The sequence below is a fragment of the Carettochelys insculpta genome, chromosome 6 (assembly GCF_033958435.1).
Source record: "Carettochelys insculpta isolate YL-2023 chromosome 6, ASM3395843v1, whole genome shotgun sequence".
In the NCBI taxonomy this organism is placed as follows: Eukaryota; Metazoa; Chordata; order Testudines; family Carettochelyidae; genus Carettochelys; species Carettochelys insculpta.
Window position 1 is genome coordinate 66,685,579 of NC_134142.1, and position 19,842 is coordinate 66,705,420.

The window sequence follows — 19,842 nt, forward strand, 5'->3', positions numbered from 1 at the left end:
AGAGAGGTCTCCCAATATTATAGGTGAGCCACCTCCAAGAGGGAAGTAGCTGAGAGCCATGATACTATCCACATTGGTGCTTAACAGCACTGTTACTCGATGTGCTTGGGGGGGGGTGTTTTTTCCACACCCCTGAGTGAGAAAGTGACAGTGAAGGAATTTGCCAACATGCACAAGCCCATTGCTGCTTTTTGGTCTTCCTACAACTACAAAACTTTCTTGTCCTCCACAGAGACTTTTTTTTTTTTTAGTGGCTATTACTATGCTCCTGTGTTTGTGTGTGTCTGTTAGCAGTAAAGGATGAAAAAACTTAGAGACTTAACTTTCTGTCATTTATCTCAGTGGGGTGTTAAAAAAAACACCTCAAGTCTGTTTGAAAAAGCCCATCACCAAGCTTAAACTGTTGCACATAAATTGCAAGGAACAGCAGGGTTGGATTTCAGCAAAAAGAAAACAAGTTAATCCCAATAAGGCCACATGTAAATCACTACAAACTCAGAGAAGAGTGGGAGGGCGGGAAGGGGGCAGAGGATGAGGGGGAACTTGGATATAAAATGAGGCCCCATTTACAGTGGAAAATAAAGAGCACCAAATTATTTTGGTGCACTGCACTTTTTGTTATAGTGATGAACTAACACTTTAGACCAGGGGTGGGTAAGATCTGGCCGGCCCTTGCGCACGGGGCAGTGGCGCTCAAAGCAGCTCGCTGCTCCTTGTGGCTCTCTGTGCTGCTGAGGTGGGAGAAGAGGCTGCCCACCTACATCTCCTCCCCCAGGCCAAAATCCTCTCCTGCATCCATACTTCCCTTCAGACCCTGCACCCAAGCCCCTGCCCTGGGTCACAACTCCCTCCCTCACCCAAACTCCCTCTCACATCCCTAACTCTCTCCTGCACTGTTTTCTACCCCAAGCTCCCTTCTGCACCAAACCTCCATCCCAGATTCCATACCTGCCGCCCACAGAAGGTGCCACCTCTAACAATTTACCAAGATCTTGGCGTGCCCCCTATGAAAACTTATTACCCACCCCTGCTTTAGACCACTGAGATGCCAGATACTGCACTCCTCCCCAAAGACACTTTCAGAAGTACCACTACAAATTATTCTTCAACAATACTAACAGAAAAAAGCAGGATTTCAGAAACATTGGTGTGTGTTGCCCATAAGCAGTCTCACTAGGATATTCCTTATCTCCAATGACTAACCAGGTGAGTTCCAAGACCAGAAGGCACAGTACTAACCCAGACCCTTAGTGTGTTTATCAAGTCTTATATAAAATTTCACTAAAGCTGCTGTATGCAGTCAAGATTACAGCTTATATTTAACAACAGGAACATTAAAAGCAAACTACCAATGGCAATACAAATTCAGTCACAGACAGGGGAAAATTGTGTTCTTCATTCACACACTAAAAAATCAAGTTAGACTCCATTTACTCACAGAAGCCTATACTGCTAAGCATACGAAACAGTGACAGCGGTTTGAAACAGGGCACTGGTTGTCAAGATATTAGCGTTCATTCCCCTGCTGCAACTACTCTTCCCTACCTCTCATGCCCAAAAGGTATAATAGGCCTAAGTTTACACCACTTCAGTAGAATGCTTTGGCCGCGGCTACCCTGCGTTCCCCTTTCGCAAGGGGAATGCAAATAAGCAAGATTGGAAATGCAGATGAGGTGCAGATTTACATATCTTGCATCTCATTTGCATATTCTTGCACAATCTTGCTTCCAGAAGGCCCATCCTGAAACAATATAGGAGGAAGGGTTCTTTCAAAAATTTGGGTGGTTTTCAAAGGAACTCCGTCTACCTGGCTGTTTTTGCTTCTGAAAAAGGCTCTTCTGGAAGCGAGATTGTGCAAGAATACGCAAGTGAGACATGAGATATGTAAATCCACGCCTCATCTGCATTTCCGATCTCCCTCATTTGCATTCCACTTCCAAAAGCAGAATGCAGTGTAGCCTCAGCCTTTAAAAGTTTATTGAAAGGCACTTATAGGAAAAAGTATATTGCATTTTTGGCTGTCAGTTCAAATAATGGTTTTTCCAGCACAAAATTTCCCATATGACAGTCTCTACAAGAAAGTTTAGGATGTTTTAAAAAGTCCCTTTAGGCATCTCTGGGCTGATTGAAAATGGACAGAGGGAGAGGGAGAATCAACCATTTAAAAGCTCTATCTTTGTAAGACAATTTCAATTGCCCAGCCTCCATAGAATAGCTTCATGGATTCTTGCAGGGTAATCAATGTTATTTCCAGGCTACAATCGCAACTAGTTTATCTTCTAATGCATACTACTGAATGCCTATGGGGGAATCTGGTCTGCCAACCACTAGGAAGTCCTTGATTTCAGTGCCAATTAATAACTGCACACACCTTTTTAAGAGTAGTGTAACATCCCTGGAAGGAATTATTTCAGGACATTCTAACTTATTTGCTTGTATCATTAAACTCTGAACATAACAGTGATCTTGAAAAGTAACCTTGCTGAAGCCACGCACTGACCCAGGAGAGACTATGCATAAATAAAATGATGAGATTTCTAAAGGCAGAGATGCAGTTTTCTAGAAAGGAAAATAATACATAATACTCTCCACTTAGTGCAGTGACAGCCAAAGTTGCAACAATAATAGCGGAGGAGGAGAAAGAAGTTACAATGAACAGGCCACTTTAAAATTTAGTTAGACAATGTTTACAGTTGAATCTCAGATCTTCCTTTTTATATACAGAAATGAACTGAAGCCCAAGTTGTGCTATCTAACAAAGTGACATTTAAACATAATTGACTCAGCCCTATCTGCATTATAGTAATATCATTTAAAGCCAAATACCATTATCAAAGCAATTTCTGAAAAGACTGGCTGGCAAATTCACCTTCAGCACACTCAGGAGCTGATAGTTTCAAGAAAAGAAATGTGAAGGCTGGGTGCATATTACAGTAATTTAAACAAAATGCTCATAAGAGGGTTTTATTTTAGGCTTGTCCTTTTTTTTTTTTTTTTTTTTTGTATTGTAGACTCCATGTTACATCCTTTGGAATGGTTTCAGAATTTTCCCCTTGCTCAAATGAGGACCTAGACTTCTTGCAAACAGGTACGTCAAAAGAACAGCTGCTGCATCAGCATATAATCAAACATCTTTTGAATGATATCTGCACTGTCTCAGACTGATCTTTCACAAAGCATCTTTTCCTTCAAGTTCACAAAATCAGCTTCCAAGTGAAACTTACATGGCCTTCCATGCCTTCCTGAGGACTCCACTCTTTCCAGCTATTTCTTCCAGCTTTTAACCGTATCACCTCATCTGGCCACTGCAGCTCCTTCCTTTTTGAAATGTTGATCCCTTCCAGTACTTGGCTGGGATCCATGATCTAAAATGAAAAGCAGAATTTGCTTTTAGACTATTATGGAGTCACCAACTAAGGCTGAATAGTGAAACCACAACTGGTCTCTTAAATGCTATTCAAAAAATTTTGCTCTTTAAAGGACTGATCTTGCACCCAATGAACTTATTGGAAAAGCTTCAGGAGATGCAGAGTCAAGCTCTAACTTAGCTAAGATCTATATTTAAAGCGTCACAGGTATCCACATTTGGGCATGTAGAGCATAGGGCTCAGAGGACTTATCACTAGGCAAAAGAACTCAGCTCCATTTAGGATGGCAGTAGAGACCAGCTAGTCTTTTGAAATGAACAGGCTTTCTGCATCTAGAAGAGGCCATCAGGAAAGAATGGTAGAAAACATCCCTCAACTCGTGAGCAAGCAGGAGCTGGTCAGAGATCTATTATCACACAAGAATTTAGAGAAAGGACAAGGAATACATATTTTTGGAAAAAAGTACTTTTAAAGAGTGTCCCTGAACATTAACAGACCTCAGCTGTATTTTGCTTGGGCCACTCCTGCTTGTATTCCAGAACTACAAAATTGACACCTGCCAAAATTTCATCACAATCGTCCTGGGTTACTGAATGACTACAGCCACGACAGGCTTCACTACAGTAAGATATATCACCGTGTGAAGCAAAGCCAGATATGACCTTTGTCTTCCCTGGGTCCTCTTCTAAACTTTGCCCAGCAACACACTATTGTAAACATATACAAGTATTTATTGAAAACCACATGAGACAGAATTTGTGCATAAGTTCCAGATTTCAGCAAAACCCCCCTGGCAACTTAAACTGATGGTGAACTGGCACGTGCTCAAGGACTTTGTATGTGGTAATAACCAAGAAGAAAATAATGAAAAGGAAACTGACTATTTTTACAGAAATTGTTCTTACTATGCAGAAAGCTACAGCTGACAACACTGGAAAGGAAGCTGTTCCACCTTTTATGTTATAACCAGCAAATAAAGATAGTGCAAGCACAACTAAACTGGTATTTTTGTGGTTAATGCATGCAGCAGAACAGAATCTAGCTGACATTCTCACAGTTGTGTGCTAAAAGAACACATGCCTGTAATGTGAGTGGATATTGTTCTGTATATACCAGTAGCCACCTGTGGAGCAAAATAAAGACCAAACTGCACTTCAGTTTTACACTGAGGAACTCCAGGACTTGTGTGTGGCTAGAAGGCAGAGGTCATATTTAGTTACTTCAAGGTGTAAGATGATAAAAATGAGTAGAAAAAAGGGCAAAAGATGTGTAGATTAACATATTCTTCTGGTTGATTCACCTGGATTCTGTAAATAACTTCATCCCTTTTGGCTTGCATATGGTTTGCAGGGCTCGCATTACCACCTGACTGTGCATCGGTTACATTATTCCCTCCTTCTGTTCCCAGAAAGCCCACAAGGGCATGTTGTTTACATGCTGGGATGCTTTGGCTGGAGCTGCTGGAAGAGGGTAGGCCATGCTGCACACTGACACCCCCAGACTGGATAGTGGGCTCCAACTGGTTCACCACAGATAGGCGGGACTGGATGGAGGATGGGAGGTTACGAAGGGATATCTGACTGGTGGAAGAGCGTCGGCAAGGAACAAAGCCTGTAGTGGATGTGCGCAGTGATGAATGACGACTGCTGTAGCAATAAGATGAATGGCTGGCTACCGAGGCACGGGCAGGGGAATGTCTGACAAGGCTTGACTGCACGGAGTGGGAGCTGTGACTGGTGCCTGAAAGCATAAAAACAAAAAGCAATCCAGAATCAGGAGAGTTGATAGCTTTCATGAAAGCCTCCCATGCATTCTAAACTTTACACACTAGACAAACGTTTTGGCACCTCGATAAAAAATTGACAGGCATATCAGAAATGCCTAGAATACTTCAGAGACAAGATGCACTGGGGTCCTGTCAACAAGGACATGTTTGACTATGTTGAATTAATCTCAACTGGTTTAAAAACTGATATCAATCACATTGCTAGGAGCAGATACAGAAGTGTCCTTGACAAATAGGAGCCCAGGTCTTATTGCTTTATTTCTTTAACACTGAAGACTTTAGGGTCTCATTCTATGTTCACTAATTCTATCAGTAACATTTGCAGTGTTTCAGAACACCAAATGTTCTTTGTCAACTGTGTGGTATGACTGCACTCTTAAGTGCACATCAGAAAGATTACAGTTACTATTGCTGTTTTAACTAGTGCTGAAATGGTTAATTAGATTTGAAGCTGACACAAAAACTATGAGAATTTTAGCTCTTATTAGTGTTATTTAATACATATTAATTAATGCTCCTCTCTGGTTCCACACAGCTGCAGTTACTCCATCATAATTATGGACCTTAGAATGCTATATGGTATGAAGAGAGATTCAGGAGCTGACAATGGACTAGTAAGAGAAACTTTTTTTTTTTTCCTGAAAGGTAAATGAAAGCAACTATACCTCAGAAACACATGCTCAATTTCCTGCAGTTCTTTAGATCACTAACTGCACCTTCTCACATCCCCCTGTCTGATCTGACTTTTTTCCTCTTTTGATAAGTACTGTTGATACTGGGCCATTTCCACCTTGCTGAATAGACCTTGTCAGCTCTGGCCCTCCCTCTTACTGGGACCCCACTCTTTAAATACCCCTCTGAAACCACCCCCCCACTCATGCATCTGATGAAGTGGGTCTTTGCCCACGAAAGCTTATGCTCCAAAATATCTGTTAGTCTATAAGGTGCCACAGGACTTCTCGCTCTTCTCGAAGCTACAGACTAACGTGGCTACCTCTCCAATACTTGCACCTTCTTAGGCACTGTTTAACTGAAACCCTGAAGCAAAAGACAATTTCTTCCACAGTAGCACTAGGTAGTGGTGGGATAAAAGATCATTCACAGTTATGACATGCTTGTTCTGAGTGTGGTATTTGTGAACATAAGGGAACAGTACTACTGGTGTAGGTCAGCCATTCTGTAGGGAAGTACTATGAAAGGTTATCACACTCAACTCCGGTCAGCATATCAGTTCTGATCTGCAATCCTCAAACCATTCCAGTAGCAGTCCTGAGACTTGCCACTGTGCTGAACTGCACTGTGATTCCGGAAGATATGAATGCATTTGCATTGGGAATTAAGGTTACAGAATCAATTTTGTGCTTGTAGCTCAATGGTAATCAGTGGTGAAATGCTAGCTATCCCAGAGGAAATAGCACTTATGTACCGTGCCACTTTTTATGTAATATGTACACTTGAAGTTAGTTTTACCTAGCGTTGTGGGGTGAGATGAGACAGGAGGGTGGAGTACTGCTCCAGGGCCCTGGCCTGTATTTAAATTCCCTCCTCCTTGTGACACGCTGCTTTGCGACTCATTGGCAGCTGCATTGTTACTTGCGCAGGAAGCACCACCGCCAGCATCTGAATCTTCAATGTTTCCACCACTGTTGCAGCCAGCACCACAACCTTTCCTTAATCTGAGAACACAGAGAGAATCAATGCTATTAGCTAACACAAAAAAAGTGATCAGACCTCAATTTCAACTACATTGCTTTGTCTTCTGTACTCCGCCTTCCACAACTTTGTAGACTGCTGTCTGGGAGAGCACAAAACATTTTTTTCACAAATGTTTACATGATATTTATTTTTCTTATGTAGTCGAAATTGTTTACAAATATGGTTTATTTTGAGAAAAATTCAGTCGTAATACTTTTCATAACAAATGCTGGAATTTATTGCTCTTCTATTTTATAGTCACATTAGCATCATAGTTTATGCTGTTCTGTTTATCACTGCAGTCATTTATCTGAGCATTAATTTCAGGGTTTGCTTCCTATTCTCTCTCTGGGTAAAATGAGCAGGAAACAACTCTTAGCTCTTTTCATCCGTTTCTTTTCTTATTGCTTGAGCAATGGATTTCAGTTATGACATACTTTAACGACTATCATGTGCTAGGATTCTTGGAGAGTTTCATACTTCCTGTGCCAACATTTGAACATTTAGCTGGGCTAATCAACTGGTTAGCCAAAGTCTGTAAGCTTTTATTTGTACTCTTACTTGGAGGGCCATGCTTCATTTAGACTCATTAAAGAAAGCACATTTCATCTCTCTGCCAGTTCCTAGTACTATTCTTCTATTCTCAAATCCATTGCCAAATCCCTTCCCAGTTTCTTTACTTCTTGATCTAGGTTTCTGAAATATAATTAGCTAAGGTTTAATGCTTTGTTACAGTACTGTGATACTTACTGCTGCAATATGTTGGAGAACGGAGAAGAGAGACACTGCAGCAAATATACCACACAATTTTGGGGAAGCAGTGCCTTTGTCTCCATATATCTTAGGGCTAGAGCATAGTTATAGCCATATTTTGTCAAACATTTGTGTAATACTGACTAAGAATTAGAATTAATGTGTTGTTTACATATTCAAAGTGCTGTACAAAGTCCTCAATACTAAATGCATTAATGCCTTGAATAATTTACTCATGAGAGAGTCCCAGTTACTTCAGTGGGACGACTACTCACACTTCAACAGCAATGAAGGGTCCTGTGGCACCTTATAGACGAACAGAAAAGTTTTGAGCATGAGCTTTCGCATGAGCTTTCGTGAGCACAGACTTAGTCTGTGCTCACGAAAGCTCATGCTCAAAACTTTTCTGTTCGTCTATAAGGTGCCACAGGACCCTTCGTTGCTGTTACAGAGCCAGACTAACATGGCTACCCCTCCAATATCTCATACTTCAGTGTTTTATGGTCCCTGATCTGCATGACTTTTCCACACATCTTTGTGAGGTAGATTGTACTTTTCTGATGGCAGGATTAAACTGAGGCACTGAAAATGAGACTCAAACCCCACAGTTGTTCACGGGCACAGCTGATATTACAACTACAGGCATAACTTTTCCATCTAATTTTTTTTTCTTTACAAGTTGTTAAAATTGGCCATGATATTTTAAGTGACAAAATTCTTGGGATTTTGTTCACATGGCCTCTTGCCATAGCAGTGGCCATGTGTTACAATTGCAACTGAAGGGAAAAATACTGAGAGGCATCCATACTTCTGTGACAGAATGCTGCAAATTATGCATAAATTAGTGATGTTACTGAATACATGAAGGCTTGAGAACTCATTCCCACAGCTCACCTGTGCCATGTCGATACTATGAAGTTCCTGATATTTCCCAAACTGATAGCGCCCCCAAGGAACTCCTTGAGCTGATCATGGCTATCGGAATAAGAAGTAGTCAATGGTGAGACGTAGATTGGGTATCCAATGGGCTGGTCACAAGAAGAGTTGATCATATTCCTCAAAGCCTGTTTTGCATTTTGGATGCTCCCTCTTTCTGGGTTACGGTTACGCAGAAAGACAAGTTCCTGCTGCTGACCTGCCCAAAGGCCTCGCACGCACTCCTTATTTACCTGCAAAAGAACAGGCGGCTTTTACCCTGCCGCTCCCATAGTGGTGGGGGGGAGGTGGTGTATGGAACCATGTGTACTCCCAGGAGTGGAAGCCAGGTAAGCACCCTTTGCCCCCAAACCCAGACCTCACACCCCAGCTGCCTTCCCACAGCCAGCACACTCCTACAACCTCCCAGACCCCGCACACCCTCCCAGACCCTGCACCCCAGGCCAGAAAATTCCATAATCCAGCATAGCCTGTTTGCCAAATTTATCAGATTAAGGAGATTCAAGTGCATGAGGAAGCTAGTCAAGGGGAGGCAGAAAAATTGATTACTAATCTTTTGTGACAGTTATTTGAGATGGGCTGCTCATTCATGTCCATTGCAGTGCAGCTGTGTGCCTGCCCCAAGCACTGCTGCTGAAGAGTTTTTGCCTCTGTGATCTCCATTGGATCTGGTGCCCTATGGCATTCCACTCTCATAGCCCTGTTATAAAGGATCCTGGCAATACACAAATGCATCATCAGCTCCTTCTACCTCACTGTTAGACTTAACCAGAAAGAAGAGGGTTTTGAAAAGGACATGAGCGAGACAGACCAAAGAACATCTTCCATAGCTGTTAAATTTTTTCTTCAAGTGCCTGCTCATGTTCATTCTAACATAGGTGGCTCCCAAGTAGATGCAGGGGGAGGATTTAAAGTTCATTGACAAAGAGATTGTAGCACTGGCTCTGCCAAACTAGCATAGTCTTTAGCCTGCTGAGTGACGGCACAGTGAGATGCAGAAGTGTGGATAGAAGACCACATTGGCGTTTTACAGATATCCTAGACAGGGACCTGTACCACAAATGCAACTGAGGATTCATGTGTCCTTGTGGAGTGTGCTGTAAGGGTCAGAGCAGGGATTTTCATCAGATAACATTTGTGGCTACAGGACATGATCCACAATTAAATTCTCTGGGCTGAGACTGGAAGACCCTTCATCCCTTGCACAACAACTACAAAAAACTGAGTTGTTTTCCAAAATGGATTTTGTCTTTTCCATGTGGAAGGCCAGCATGCTTCTGCGATCTAGTGAGAGAAATCTTTGCTCTGTTTGTTGGGCATGTGGTTTCAAACAGACGGCCAGCAGGAATATGCACCAGTCAGTATGGAACTGTTAAACCACCTTTGGCTTGAAGGCTGGATAAGGACATAACAGGATCTTGTCCTTAAAGAATGCTGTGTACGTAGTTTCTAACTGAATAAATGCTCTAATCTCCAAGACTCTTCTGACTGAAGTAATGGCCACCAGGAAGGCCACCTTCCAAGAGAAGTAGAGCAGACAACGTATCGCCAAATGGGGAACCCATGATCCTTAACACCAGGCTGAGATGCCAGACTGGGACTAGTTGGCATACCTGGGGCAGAGCTTGTCACATTCCTTGAGAAACCAACTGTAGATCACCTTTGCAAAGGCAGCTCAGTCATTCTCCCACCGGTAAAAAGTCAAAATTGCAGCCAGGTGAACTCATCCATTAAACCAATAATCCCTGCTACTTCAAATGTAGCAAGAAGTCCAAAACAAATGACATGATCACATGGGGGAGAGACACCTTTCTGCACTCACCACATTGAGAACCTTTTCCATTTTGCCAGGTACATAGTTCTAGACAGCAGCTTTCTACACCTTAAAAAACTTCTCAAACTGGTCCAAATCATGATATTGCTGAGGGGTTCTGCCAGGCTTTGAGATGAAGAGACTCAAGGTTTGGGTGAGGCAAGCTGCAGTGGTCCTGGGACATAATTCTGAAATCTGAGGTAACTGAACTGGTGTTTCTATTGATAGGTTCAGGAGTGTCCTGAACCAATGCTGGGGTTGCCAGACAGTAGCTATCAGGATGACTCATGCTCTGTTCCATTTGGTCCTTAACAGGACATTGTGCATGAGAGAATCATACAATCATAGAATGCTAGGACTGGAAGGGACCTTGAGAGGTCAGAGTGCAGCCCCCTGCCCTCATGGCAGGACCAAGTACTGTCTAGACCACCCCAATAGACATTCATCTAACCTGTTCTTAAATATCTAGAGAGATGAAGATTCCACAACCACCCTAGGCAATTTATTCCAGTGTTTGACTCCTGCCAGTTAGAAACTTTTTCCTAATGTCCAGCCTAAACCTCCCTTGCTTCAGTTTAAGCCCATTGCTTTTTCTTCTATCCTCAGAGACCAAGAAGAACAAGTTTTCTCCTTCCTCCTCATGACATGCTTTTAGATACCTGAAAACCACTATCATGTCCCCCCTCAATCTTCTTTTTTCCAAACTAAACAAGCCCAGTTCTTTCAACCTTTCTTCATAGGTCACATTCTCTAGACCTTTGATCATTCTTGTCACGTTTTTCTGGACCCTTTCCAATTTCTCCACATCTTTCTTGAAATGCGGCGCCCAGAACTGGACACAATACTCCAACTGAGGCCTAACCAGCACAGAGTAGAGTGGTAAAATGACTTCTCGTGTCTTGTACGCAACACGCCTGTTAACGCATCCCAGAATCATGTTTGCTTTTTCTGCAACAGCATCGCACTGTTAGAACAGATGACCTGTCCTGGGCAAGAGGAAGGCATCTGTTAGAGATTCTGGACTGTGGCCCAGGAAATAATAGAATTGAAGACACCTTCTGTTGCATCTCATTGCAAACAGATCTATCAGTGGAGTTTCCCACTTCTAACAGATGACTTGCAGGATCTCTGGGCAGACAGACCACTCATGGTGGTTGTAGAAGACACTTCTGAGGTATGTTGTTGCAGGTAGCTTCCAAGAACCCAGCAGAGGTTTGGCCTCAAGGTGAATCAAGTGGGCTGTGCAAAATTCCCATAAGTGAAGTGCCTCCTGGAAAGAAGTAAAAAAAAATGCATTCCACCCATCTGTTGATATTGAACACATCTGTTGTGATGTCTCTAAAGACTGACATGGACCTGACTGCTACAGATGGTTGGAGTGCCTGGCAGATCAGACAAAATGCCTTGAGCTTTCCGACACTGATGTGCAACAAGAGCTCTTCTAGAGACTTGGAGTCCTGTGGGACATCGTGAGCTCACCACCCCAACCAAAGCATATGTGATGAGAATGACAAGTTGGGGTCCCAAGAAAGGGATTCCTGAGTACACCGTTATCACATCTAGGCACTCTGGGAATTAATCACCAGTGGGGAATCTGTAGTGTCTGAGTTTATATGATGTTGGGTTTGAGAGTACACCAATACCAGCTGTGATTAAAGAGGTATAAGCCAAAGTCTCACATGCTGAACCACACAGATGCAAGAGGTGATGTGGTCTAAGAGCTGTAAGCAATTGCTCCGTGTGGTGACAGGATGATCCTTGAAGCTTTCCAGAAGTCTTTTTATTGCTTAGGATCATGCTTCTGGGAGAGACGCTCTGGCTTGTACCAAGTCCAAAACTACTCTGACGCATAAGTACCTGAAAGAGCATTACAAGAAGGAAAGAGAAAAATTGTTCTCCTTGGCCTCTGAGGACAGCAGAAGCAGCAACGCACTGAAACTGCAGCAAGGGAGGTTTAGGTTGGACATTAGGAAAAGGTTCCAAACAGTCAGGGTGGTTAAACACTGGAATAAATTGCCAAGGGAGGTTGTGGAATCTCCAGCACTGGTGATGTTTAAGAGTAGGTTGGACAGACACTTATCAGAGATGGTCTAGAGACTCTAGACAGTGCTTGGTCCTGCCACAAGGGCAGGGGAGTGAACCTGACCTCTCAAGGTTCCTTCCAGTTCTAGTGTTCTATGATTCTCTCCTGTGGACTGGGAACAAGGTGTATTTATGTCCCTTTATGAGCAGACCTACTAAGTTCTGAAAGATGGACTGTAATAGCACTGCATCTTCCTCTACCTGGAGTCTGGGACCAACTCTTGATCAGCCAGTTATCAAGGTCGATATAAACCTGAACCCCCTGTCTCATCAATAAAGCTTCAACTACTGACATGCACTTTGTGAAGACCAGAGGGACAGCATACCAGGCCACTGGATGCAAGGAGACCATGTGGAACTCCAGCTTCTTCATGAGTTTGTTGAGGTTTCGTAGATCCAGAATTGATCTGAGACTGCCATTGGCTTTTGGGATTAGGAAATAAGCCTCACGCTCTGTGATCTTCTCCTTCATGCTCCCAATCCTAACAGCAGTTGGGCTAGAAGCTGCTCATAAGACAAGTCGCTGAAGAGGGAAAAGAATGGTAGATGCAAGGAGGGGGATAAAAACACTGAAGGGTATATCCCATTCCTGTCATGCACTGCACCTGATTGAAGTGTGGGATAGAGAGTACATAAAAACTGAGGAATTTGGATCCATGAACTGCGCTGGTGTGTCATACTCAGCCATCCCATAAAGAAGCCTGTTTTGACCTCCTCAAGTATTATAGGATTCAGGTGCAGACACAGATGAAGATTGTAGGGGAGGTATCCTCCTGGAGCCCCTTTCCTCTGGCTAGTATAGTCCTGTCAGGCGGGGAAAAAATGAGCTGTCTGTTGTGGACTATAGTGCTTCCCAAGGACTTAATGTGGCTCTTGACTCAGACTGTGAAGTTTTGAGTATGTCTACTCAGAAAAGATTGACATACCTTCATAGGGCAGGTCCTGCAAGCTTGCTGACTTTGTACTGTGAGCCCAAGGACGGCCTGATTTGGGATGCACCATGGCAGTCTCTCTCTATCCTCCTGATCTCAGTGTAGGTGATCAGCCTCTGTTGGTCTTTGTTTCTTCCTAGGGACAAGTGACTGAAGAGTGCCTTGGCTCTCTCACCTGTGCATCTTGATTAGCTCCATGGCTGACTGATGGCATCAAAGTTCCTGAGGCACAGCTGGAGCATCTTGCCTCCGTGCTGGAGCTGGGAAATGATGCCAGTCACCCTAAGGTAAAGCCAAGATGCTCCTTACTGAGGCACAGGTTCTCAGTGGAGAGGCCATGTGGCTCTGCTACAAAAGTCAGAGTGCTGCCTGCCTGAGACTAGAGCTGAATTTGGCATCTCTTATCCTTCCTGGTGCAGGGCTGAAAGTCCCTACATATTTTGCACTGCTCCCACACGTGAAAGTTCCCCCAGTCACTTGAGGCACCTGGAATGTGGGTCACTCAGAGGCATACAGCTGGACTCACAAGGCCTCGGCCTTGTGCTGATGGCATGTAGGTTAGTGGGGAGTGCCTAACTTAATAACTGAAACTTAAGTAGTAAATGCAATCAACTATGTATAATGAGAGTACAGAAACTTCCACTGAACAATAGCTGCAACAACAAGAACAAATCATAGTTCCAGAGACCATCCTGGGCAGTAGGAAGGGACTGAGGGGTGAACAGGTTACTTTATATTGGCACTATGAGAGAAGAGCTCCAGAGCACGGCACAGCCATCCCAAGTGATACTACTGAGGTAAAAACTTTCTGGTGCTGATGTTTGGGGTAAGCACATACCTACCCTGGAATGGACACAAATAAGCACTCAAAGAAGAATTACATTATTATGGAGCAAACATACAAAATCTACACAGTAGTGTACAACAGTCAAACATTCATGTTCCCTGCTTCAGAGGACTCAATATATGGACAAACCTGCAAACAATATAGAACAAAAAACACAAATGTGGAGGTGGCCCTTTAATAGGAGCTGGACGTTCTTCTACACTGGGGCCAGAGTTTTGAAGAACAAAGTGGCGTATGATAACTGAGGATTCTGTCGCATGCCTTGGGGGTGAGGGTCATACGCAGATGACCCAAAGCAGATGAAAAGCTCATTTAAGGATGACTCTTGCTGGGACAAAGGGGAGCAGTAGGAAATAAAGCTCAAACCCAGAGTTATGGAGTGATCAAGAAGGAAAACTTAAGCTTTGTTCAGCGGGGGGGGGCACCCTTAGATATTGAAGGGGTAGATGTAAAGCTATGGTCAGAGTAAGACTACATTTATCACTCAGCTAAATGTAGATAAATTCAAAATTCCACCAACAGTAAAAGTTACAATAAAGATATACTTCCATTAAGCCATGTTTATACCAGTAGGACTCTTATGCCAACTTTACAAGCTATTAGACACATTCCAGACATCATACACAACAGATAAAAAGGGTGACAATAGGTCCACTGAAATTAATACAAAGACTGATAATTGTGTTTTGTTGATATTGTCACCGGGAATTTTCAGGGATGACATTACACTTTTTCCCCCCTATCAATATTTAATGTTCCTGGAAAGCACCATCTTGATAACAAGTACTCTCTCCCCCCACAAGGGCTGCCCACGCAGTGACCACTTACTGAGATAGGTAATGGATTGCCCTGAAGTAGTCGTTTTCCAAGAATATTACACTACATTCTAAAACAGCATGCAGCAGCACATCCCGGCTACGTCTACACGTGCACCCAACTTCGAAATAGCTTATTTCGATGTTGCGACATCGAAATAGGCTATTTCGATGAATAACGTCTACACGTCCTCCAGGGCTGGCAACGTCGATGTTCAACTTCGACGTTGCTCAGCCCAACATCGAAATAGGCACAGCGAGGGAACGTCTACACGCCAAAGTAGCACACATCGAAATAAGGGAGCCAGGCACAGCTGCAGACAGGGTCACGGGGCGGACTCAACAGCAAGTCGCTCCCTTAAAGGGCCCCTCCCAGACACACTTTCATTAAACAGTGCAAGATACACAGAGCCAACAACTAGTTGCAGACCCTGTATATGCAGCACGGACCCCCAGCTGCAGCAGCAGCAGCCAGAAGCCCTGGGCTAAGGGCTGCTGCCCACGGTGACCACAGAGCCCCGCAAGGGCTGGAGAGAGAGTATCTCTCAACCCCCCAGCTGATGGCCGCCATGGAGGACCCCGCTATTTCGATGTTGCGGGACGCGGATCGTCTACACGTCCCTACTTCGATGTTGAACATCGAAGTAGGGCGCTATTCCCATCCGCTCATGGGGTTAGCGACTTCGACGTCTCGCCGCCTAACGTCGATTTCAACTTCGAAATAGCGCCCAACACGTGTAGACGTGACGGGCGCTATTTCGAAGTTACTGCCGCTACTTCGAAGTAGCGTGCACGTGTAGACGCAGCCCCCATGTCCATCCCACATGTACGGACAACACGCACACACCTTGATTACTCTGAAACTGAGATAACGCTTGTTCAGCATGATGATTTTATATTCATTGGTGCCATCATCCATCACATGGCGGAGGGCGAGCAAAGACGGAGAGTTGGAAAGGACAGCACTCCTCCAGGCAGGGTCACCTTCATGTGCTATAACCAAGTTGTGCTCATGGGACACAATGGCTTCATAGAGAACAGTAGGGTCATCGTATTCATCTGGGGAAGTGAAGTGATCCTGAACTCAAGAATGAAAGCGTTATTTGAGAAGCCTTTAATAACGGATGCTAGCTACAGAAAAAGTAAAGATTTCAGACATCAGAAACAATAGATACTGCATTGCACAAAACTACTGTAATTAAAACAAGATTCCTACCATTGTTCAATATATCACAATATACCATGTTTCTTTAAGTTTGGAAGTGGTGAGGATTTATCTAGCACTGGTAATGGACAGTTACAAATTTTGTTTCATTCTATTTTATATCTAGTCACATTGCCCTTGGAGAAGTCCTGGTTTTAGTAAACTACTTCAGGGGCTGAGAAGCCTTGAAGTCTGAAGCCAAAGTAGTAAAGTACTGCATATTCTTTGAATAGTTGGGCTTATATACACAGCTTAAAAAACAACAACAAAAACCCCATGAGTATGTTTAATACTGACCCACAGTCTCAGATTTCAGACAAAAAGTACTGTATACTTCCTCATGCATTCACAACATCATAGTATTGCTAGCCACATATTTATAGGACCCTTTTTCGATATGAAAGTACAGATTTCAATTACAAAAAGGGAGAAGATCACTTCAGGGGGTTCTCTTTTTCTCAGGTTTGCTTGCTTATGTGTCTAACACAATGAGGTACCAAATCTGAGTGGAGATACCTTAGAGCACTACCACAAAGCAAGTGAAAGATCACCACTTAGCTGTACTAGGCATTGGTGCAAATGATTGTTTAAAAACATTTTATATTTTCATGCATTTATGTATATTTTTATGTCCATCTTCCATTTCTCACATTTATCGTACCATATTCAAGTGCACACTTTATAGTGGCCCAAATAATATTTTGAGAGCATTTCAGGATTTGTAAATTGTAATTCTGCTGCTTTCACCATGACTTTATATTACTCTACTGGTGTTTGCTACATTTACTACCAGTTGTCATATATGCTACTAAAATAAAAAGCTTCCATGATCTAATGGAACAGCTGACTCAATTATTTCTGTGCCATTGCACAATCATTTTTGGTAACTTTAGACATTGTAGTGATGAAAGTACCATAGATCTATTTATTTAGAGCAACTTTTTTTATTCAATTCTCACAGCTAGGATCTTTATGATTGTCATAATTCAACACAACAGATATTTGGATTGTCAACCCTTTTTTCCTTAAAATTTGCAGTTCAACTGATGTTTGATGCATTTGCTGAACTTTGTCAATATATTACAGCTGACACTGGGAAGCTTGCTACTCTCCCCTTAATCTCCCTCTAGAGTGAATACCAAATTTATGCTGTTCCAAAAAGCAACTTTATTATTTTCAAATGACAGCAAAAGCCATTTCCGGACAGTGATACTTACATCTACACATTATTTCTGGAAACAACTTGCCCCTGTAAAGAGAAGTTACTCACCGTAGTAACGGTGGTTCTTCGAGATGTGTCCCCGTGGGTGCTCCACAATAGGTGACGGCTTGGCCGGCGCAGCAGATCGGATCTTCCAAGCAGTTTCTGCCGGACCGCGCATGCGCCGGCACGCACCGCTCCCTGGCGCGCTCCTGGCCATGTGCGCGATCCGGTCCCCGCCAGTTCCTCGACCAACCGCCTCGGGTGCCCCTGCAAAACACTAACAGAGATCCGAAGCGGGGAGGATGGGCGGGAAGTGGAGCACCCACGGGGACACATCTCGAAGAACCACCGTTACTACGGTGAGTAACTTCTCTTTCTTCTTCGAGTGTCCCCGTGGGTGCTCCACAATAGGTGACTACCCAGCAGTAACCCAAGATAGGTGGTGGGTAATCGGATTAAGTGCAGCTGGTCCCCGAGAGGACCGCTGCGGAGAGACGGGTATCCTCTTGGAATACCCTGTGAAGGGCGTAATGTTTGGCGAAGGTGTCGTAGGATGACCAGGTCACCGCTCTGCAAATGTCTTTCAATGCAACGCCCTTGAAAAAGGCTGTTGATGCTGCCACCGCCCTGGTGGAATGAGCCCTGGGAGTGGCCGACAAAGGAGTCTTTTTGAGCTCGTAGCACATTTTTATGCAGGATACAATGTGCTTTGAAATTCTCTGCGATGAGAGACCTTCTCCTTTTGATTTGGGAGCGAGGGAGACTAGGAGTCTATCCGTTTTCCGGAAGGACTTGGTCCTGTCTACGTAGAAGGCTAGCGCCCTCCTCACGTCCAGGAGGTGTAGGCGCGCCTCTTCGCTGGAGATATGAGGCTTTGGATAAAACGAGGGTAGAACAATAGGTTCATTGATGTGAAACTCGGAAGAAACTTTGGGAACAAAGGCTGGATGCAGCCGTATGGTTACCGCCTCCTTGGAAAAGACAGTGCAGGGTGGCGTTGCCATGACTGCCGCAAGCTCGCTCACCCGACGAGCCGACGTAATTGCAAGAAGAAAAGTCGTCTTTATTGTAAGGAGGCGAAGGGGAACCGTGGCCAAGGGCTCGAACGGTGGTCCCATGAGTGTGGTAAGCACCAGGTCCAAGCTCCACGAGGGTGGAATCGGTTTCCGAGGGGGGTAGAGGTTTACCAACCCTTTGAAGAACCTGGTAACCATAGGGTGGGCGAACACCGTGTGCCCCCCATCCTCATGTCTGAACGCCGAGATGGCGGCAAGGTGGACCTTTAACGAGGATAGCGAGAGTCCTGCTCTCTTGAGGTCCAGTAAATACTCTAGAATTGTAGGTATAGGCACCGAAAGGGGGGCCAGCTGCTTGGTAGAACACCAAGCCATGAAGCGAGTCCATTTTTGTTTGTAGGTTTTCCTAGTGGAAGTCCTCCTGCTACTTTCTAGGACTTGCTGTACTTCCACTGTGCATGTGCTCTCTAGGGAGCTGAGCCATGGATTAGCCACGCTTGCAGTCACAGGCTTTGGGGGTGCGGATGCACTATGGACCCCTGGGCTTGCGTGAGCAGATCCGGCGCCACCGGAAGAGGCATCGGTGGGCGGTCCGACATGCGCAGGAGTAGGGGGAACCATTGTTGGCGATCCCACGTTGGGACTATCAGGATCATCTGAGCCTTTTCTCTCCTGGCTTTTTGCAGAACCTTGTGGATCAGCACTGCGGGGGGAAACGCGTGAAGCAGGGGGCCCCCCCACGGGATCGCGAACGCGTCCCCCAGGGACCCCCGGCCCAGCCCTGCTCTGGAGGAGAATCGTGGGCACTGTTTGTTGTGCTGAGTGGCAAACAGATCTATTTGGGGAAACCCCCATGTGTGGAAAATCGGCCGTAGTAGATCGGGACGGATCTGCCACTCGTGGGTGAGCGCAAAACGCCTGCTCAACTGGTCTGCCTTCACGTTGTGCGCGCCCGGCAAGTATGAGGCTCTCAGGATTATATCGTGGGTGATGCATCAGTTCCATAGGCGGATTGCTTCCGCGCATAAGGTACGGGATCGAGCTCCTCCTTGCCTGTTTATGTAAAACATGGTGGAGGTATTGTCCGTACTGATCCCGACGACTTTGCCTCGTATACGGTCTCAAAAGTGTTTGCAGGCGTTGAACACTGCTCTGAGCTCTAGAACATTGATATGTAGAGACTGTTCCGTGGGTGACCACAGTCCTTGAGCCACCTCTTCGCCCATGTGCGCTCCCCACCCTATGAGGGAGGCATCCGTAGTGAGGAAAACCGATATTTGCGGCTGATGGAAGGGTACCCCTGTCAGCAAGTTCCCGGGGTTTACCCACCATTGCAGGGATTCGCGCACCCCAGGTGAGGGCGACACCACCCTGTGAACGGTGTGTACTGC

The 19,842-nt window shown here is 44.6% G+C and overlaps 1 protein-coding gene across 4 annotated transcripts in view; it reads right to left on the bottom strand.

The window, feature by feature from the left end:
• The window catches only part of PCNX1 (pecanex 1), a 163,034-nt gene that overhangs the window by 5,261 nt on the left and 137,931 nt on the right, over positions 1-19,842 (bottom strand). For all 4 annotated transcript variants that reach the window (XM_074997156.1, XM_074997155.1, XM_074997154.1 and 1 more), the window contains 5 exons: positions 15,875-16,105; positions 8,497-8,771; positions 6,625-6,830; positions 4,669-5,108; positions 3,225-3,365 (listed from right to left, as the gene is read on the bottom strand). In XM_074997156.1, coding sequence (XP_074853257.1) covers positions 3,225-3,365; positions 4,669-5,108; positions 6,625-6,830; positions 8,497-8,771; positions 15,875-16,105 — 1,293 coding nt within the window. The remainder of the gene's footprint in view (positions 1-3,224; positions 3,366-4,668; positions 5,109-6,624; positions 6,831-8,496; positions 8,772-15,874; positions 16,106-19,842) is intronic.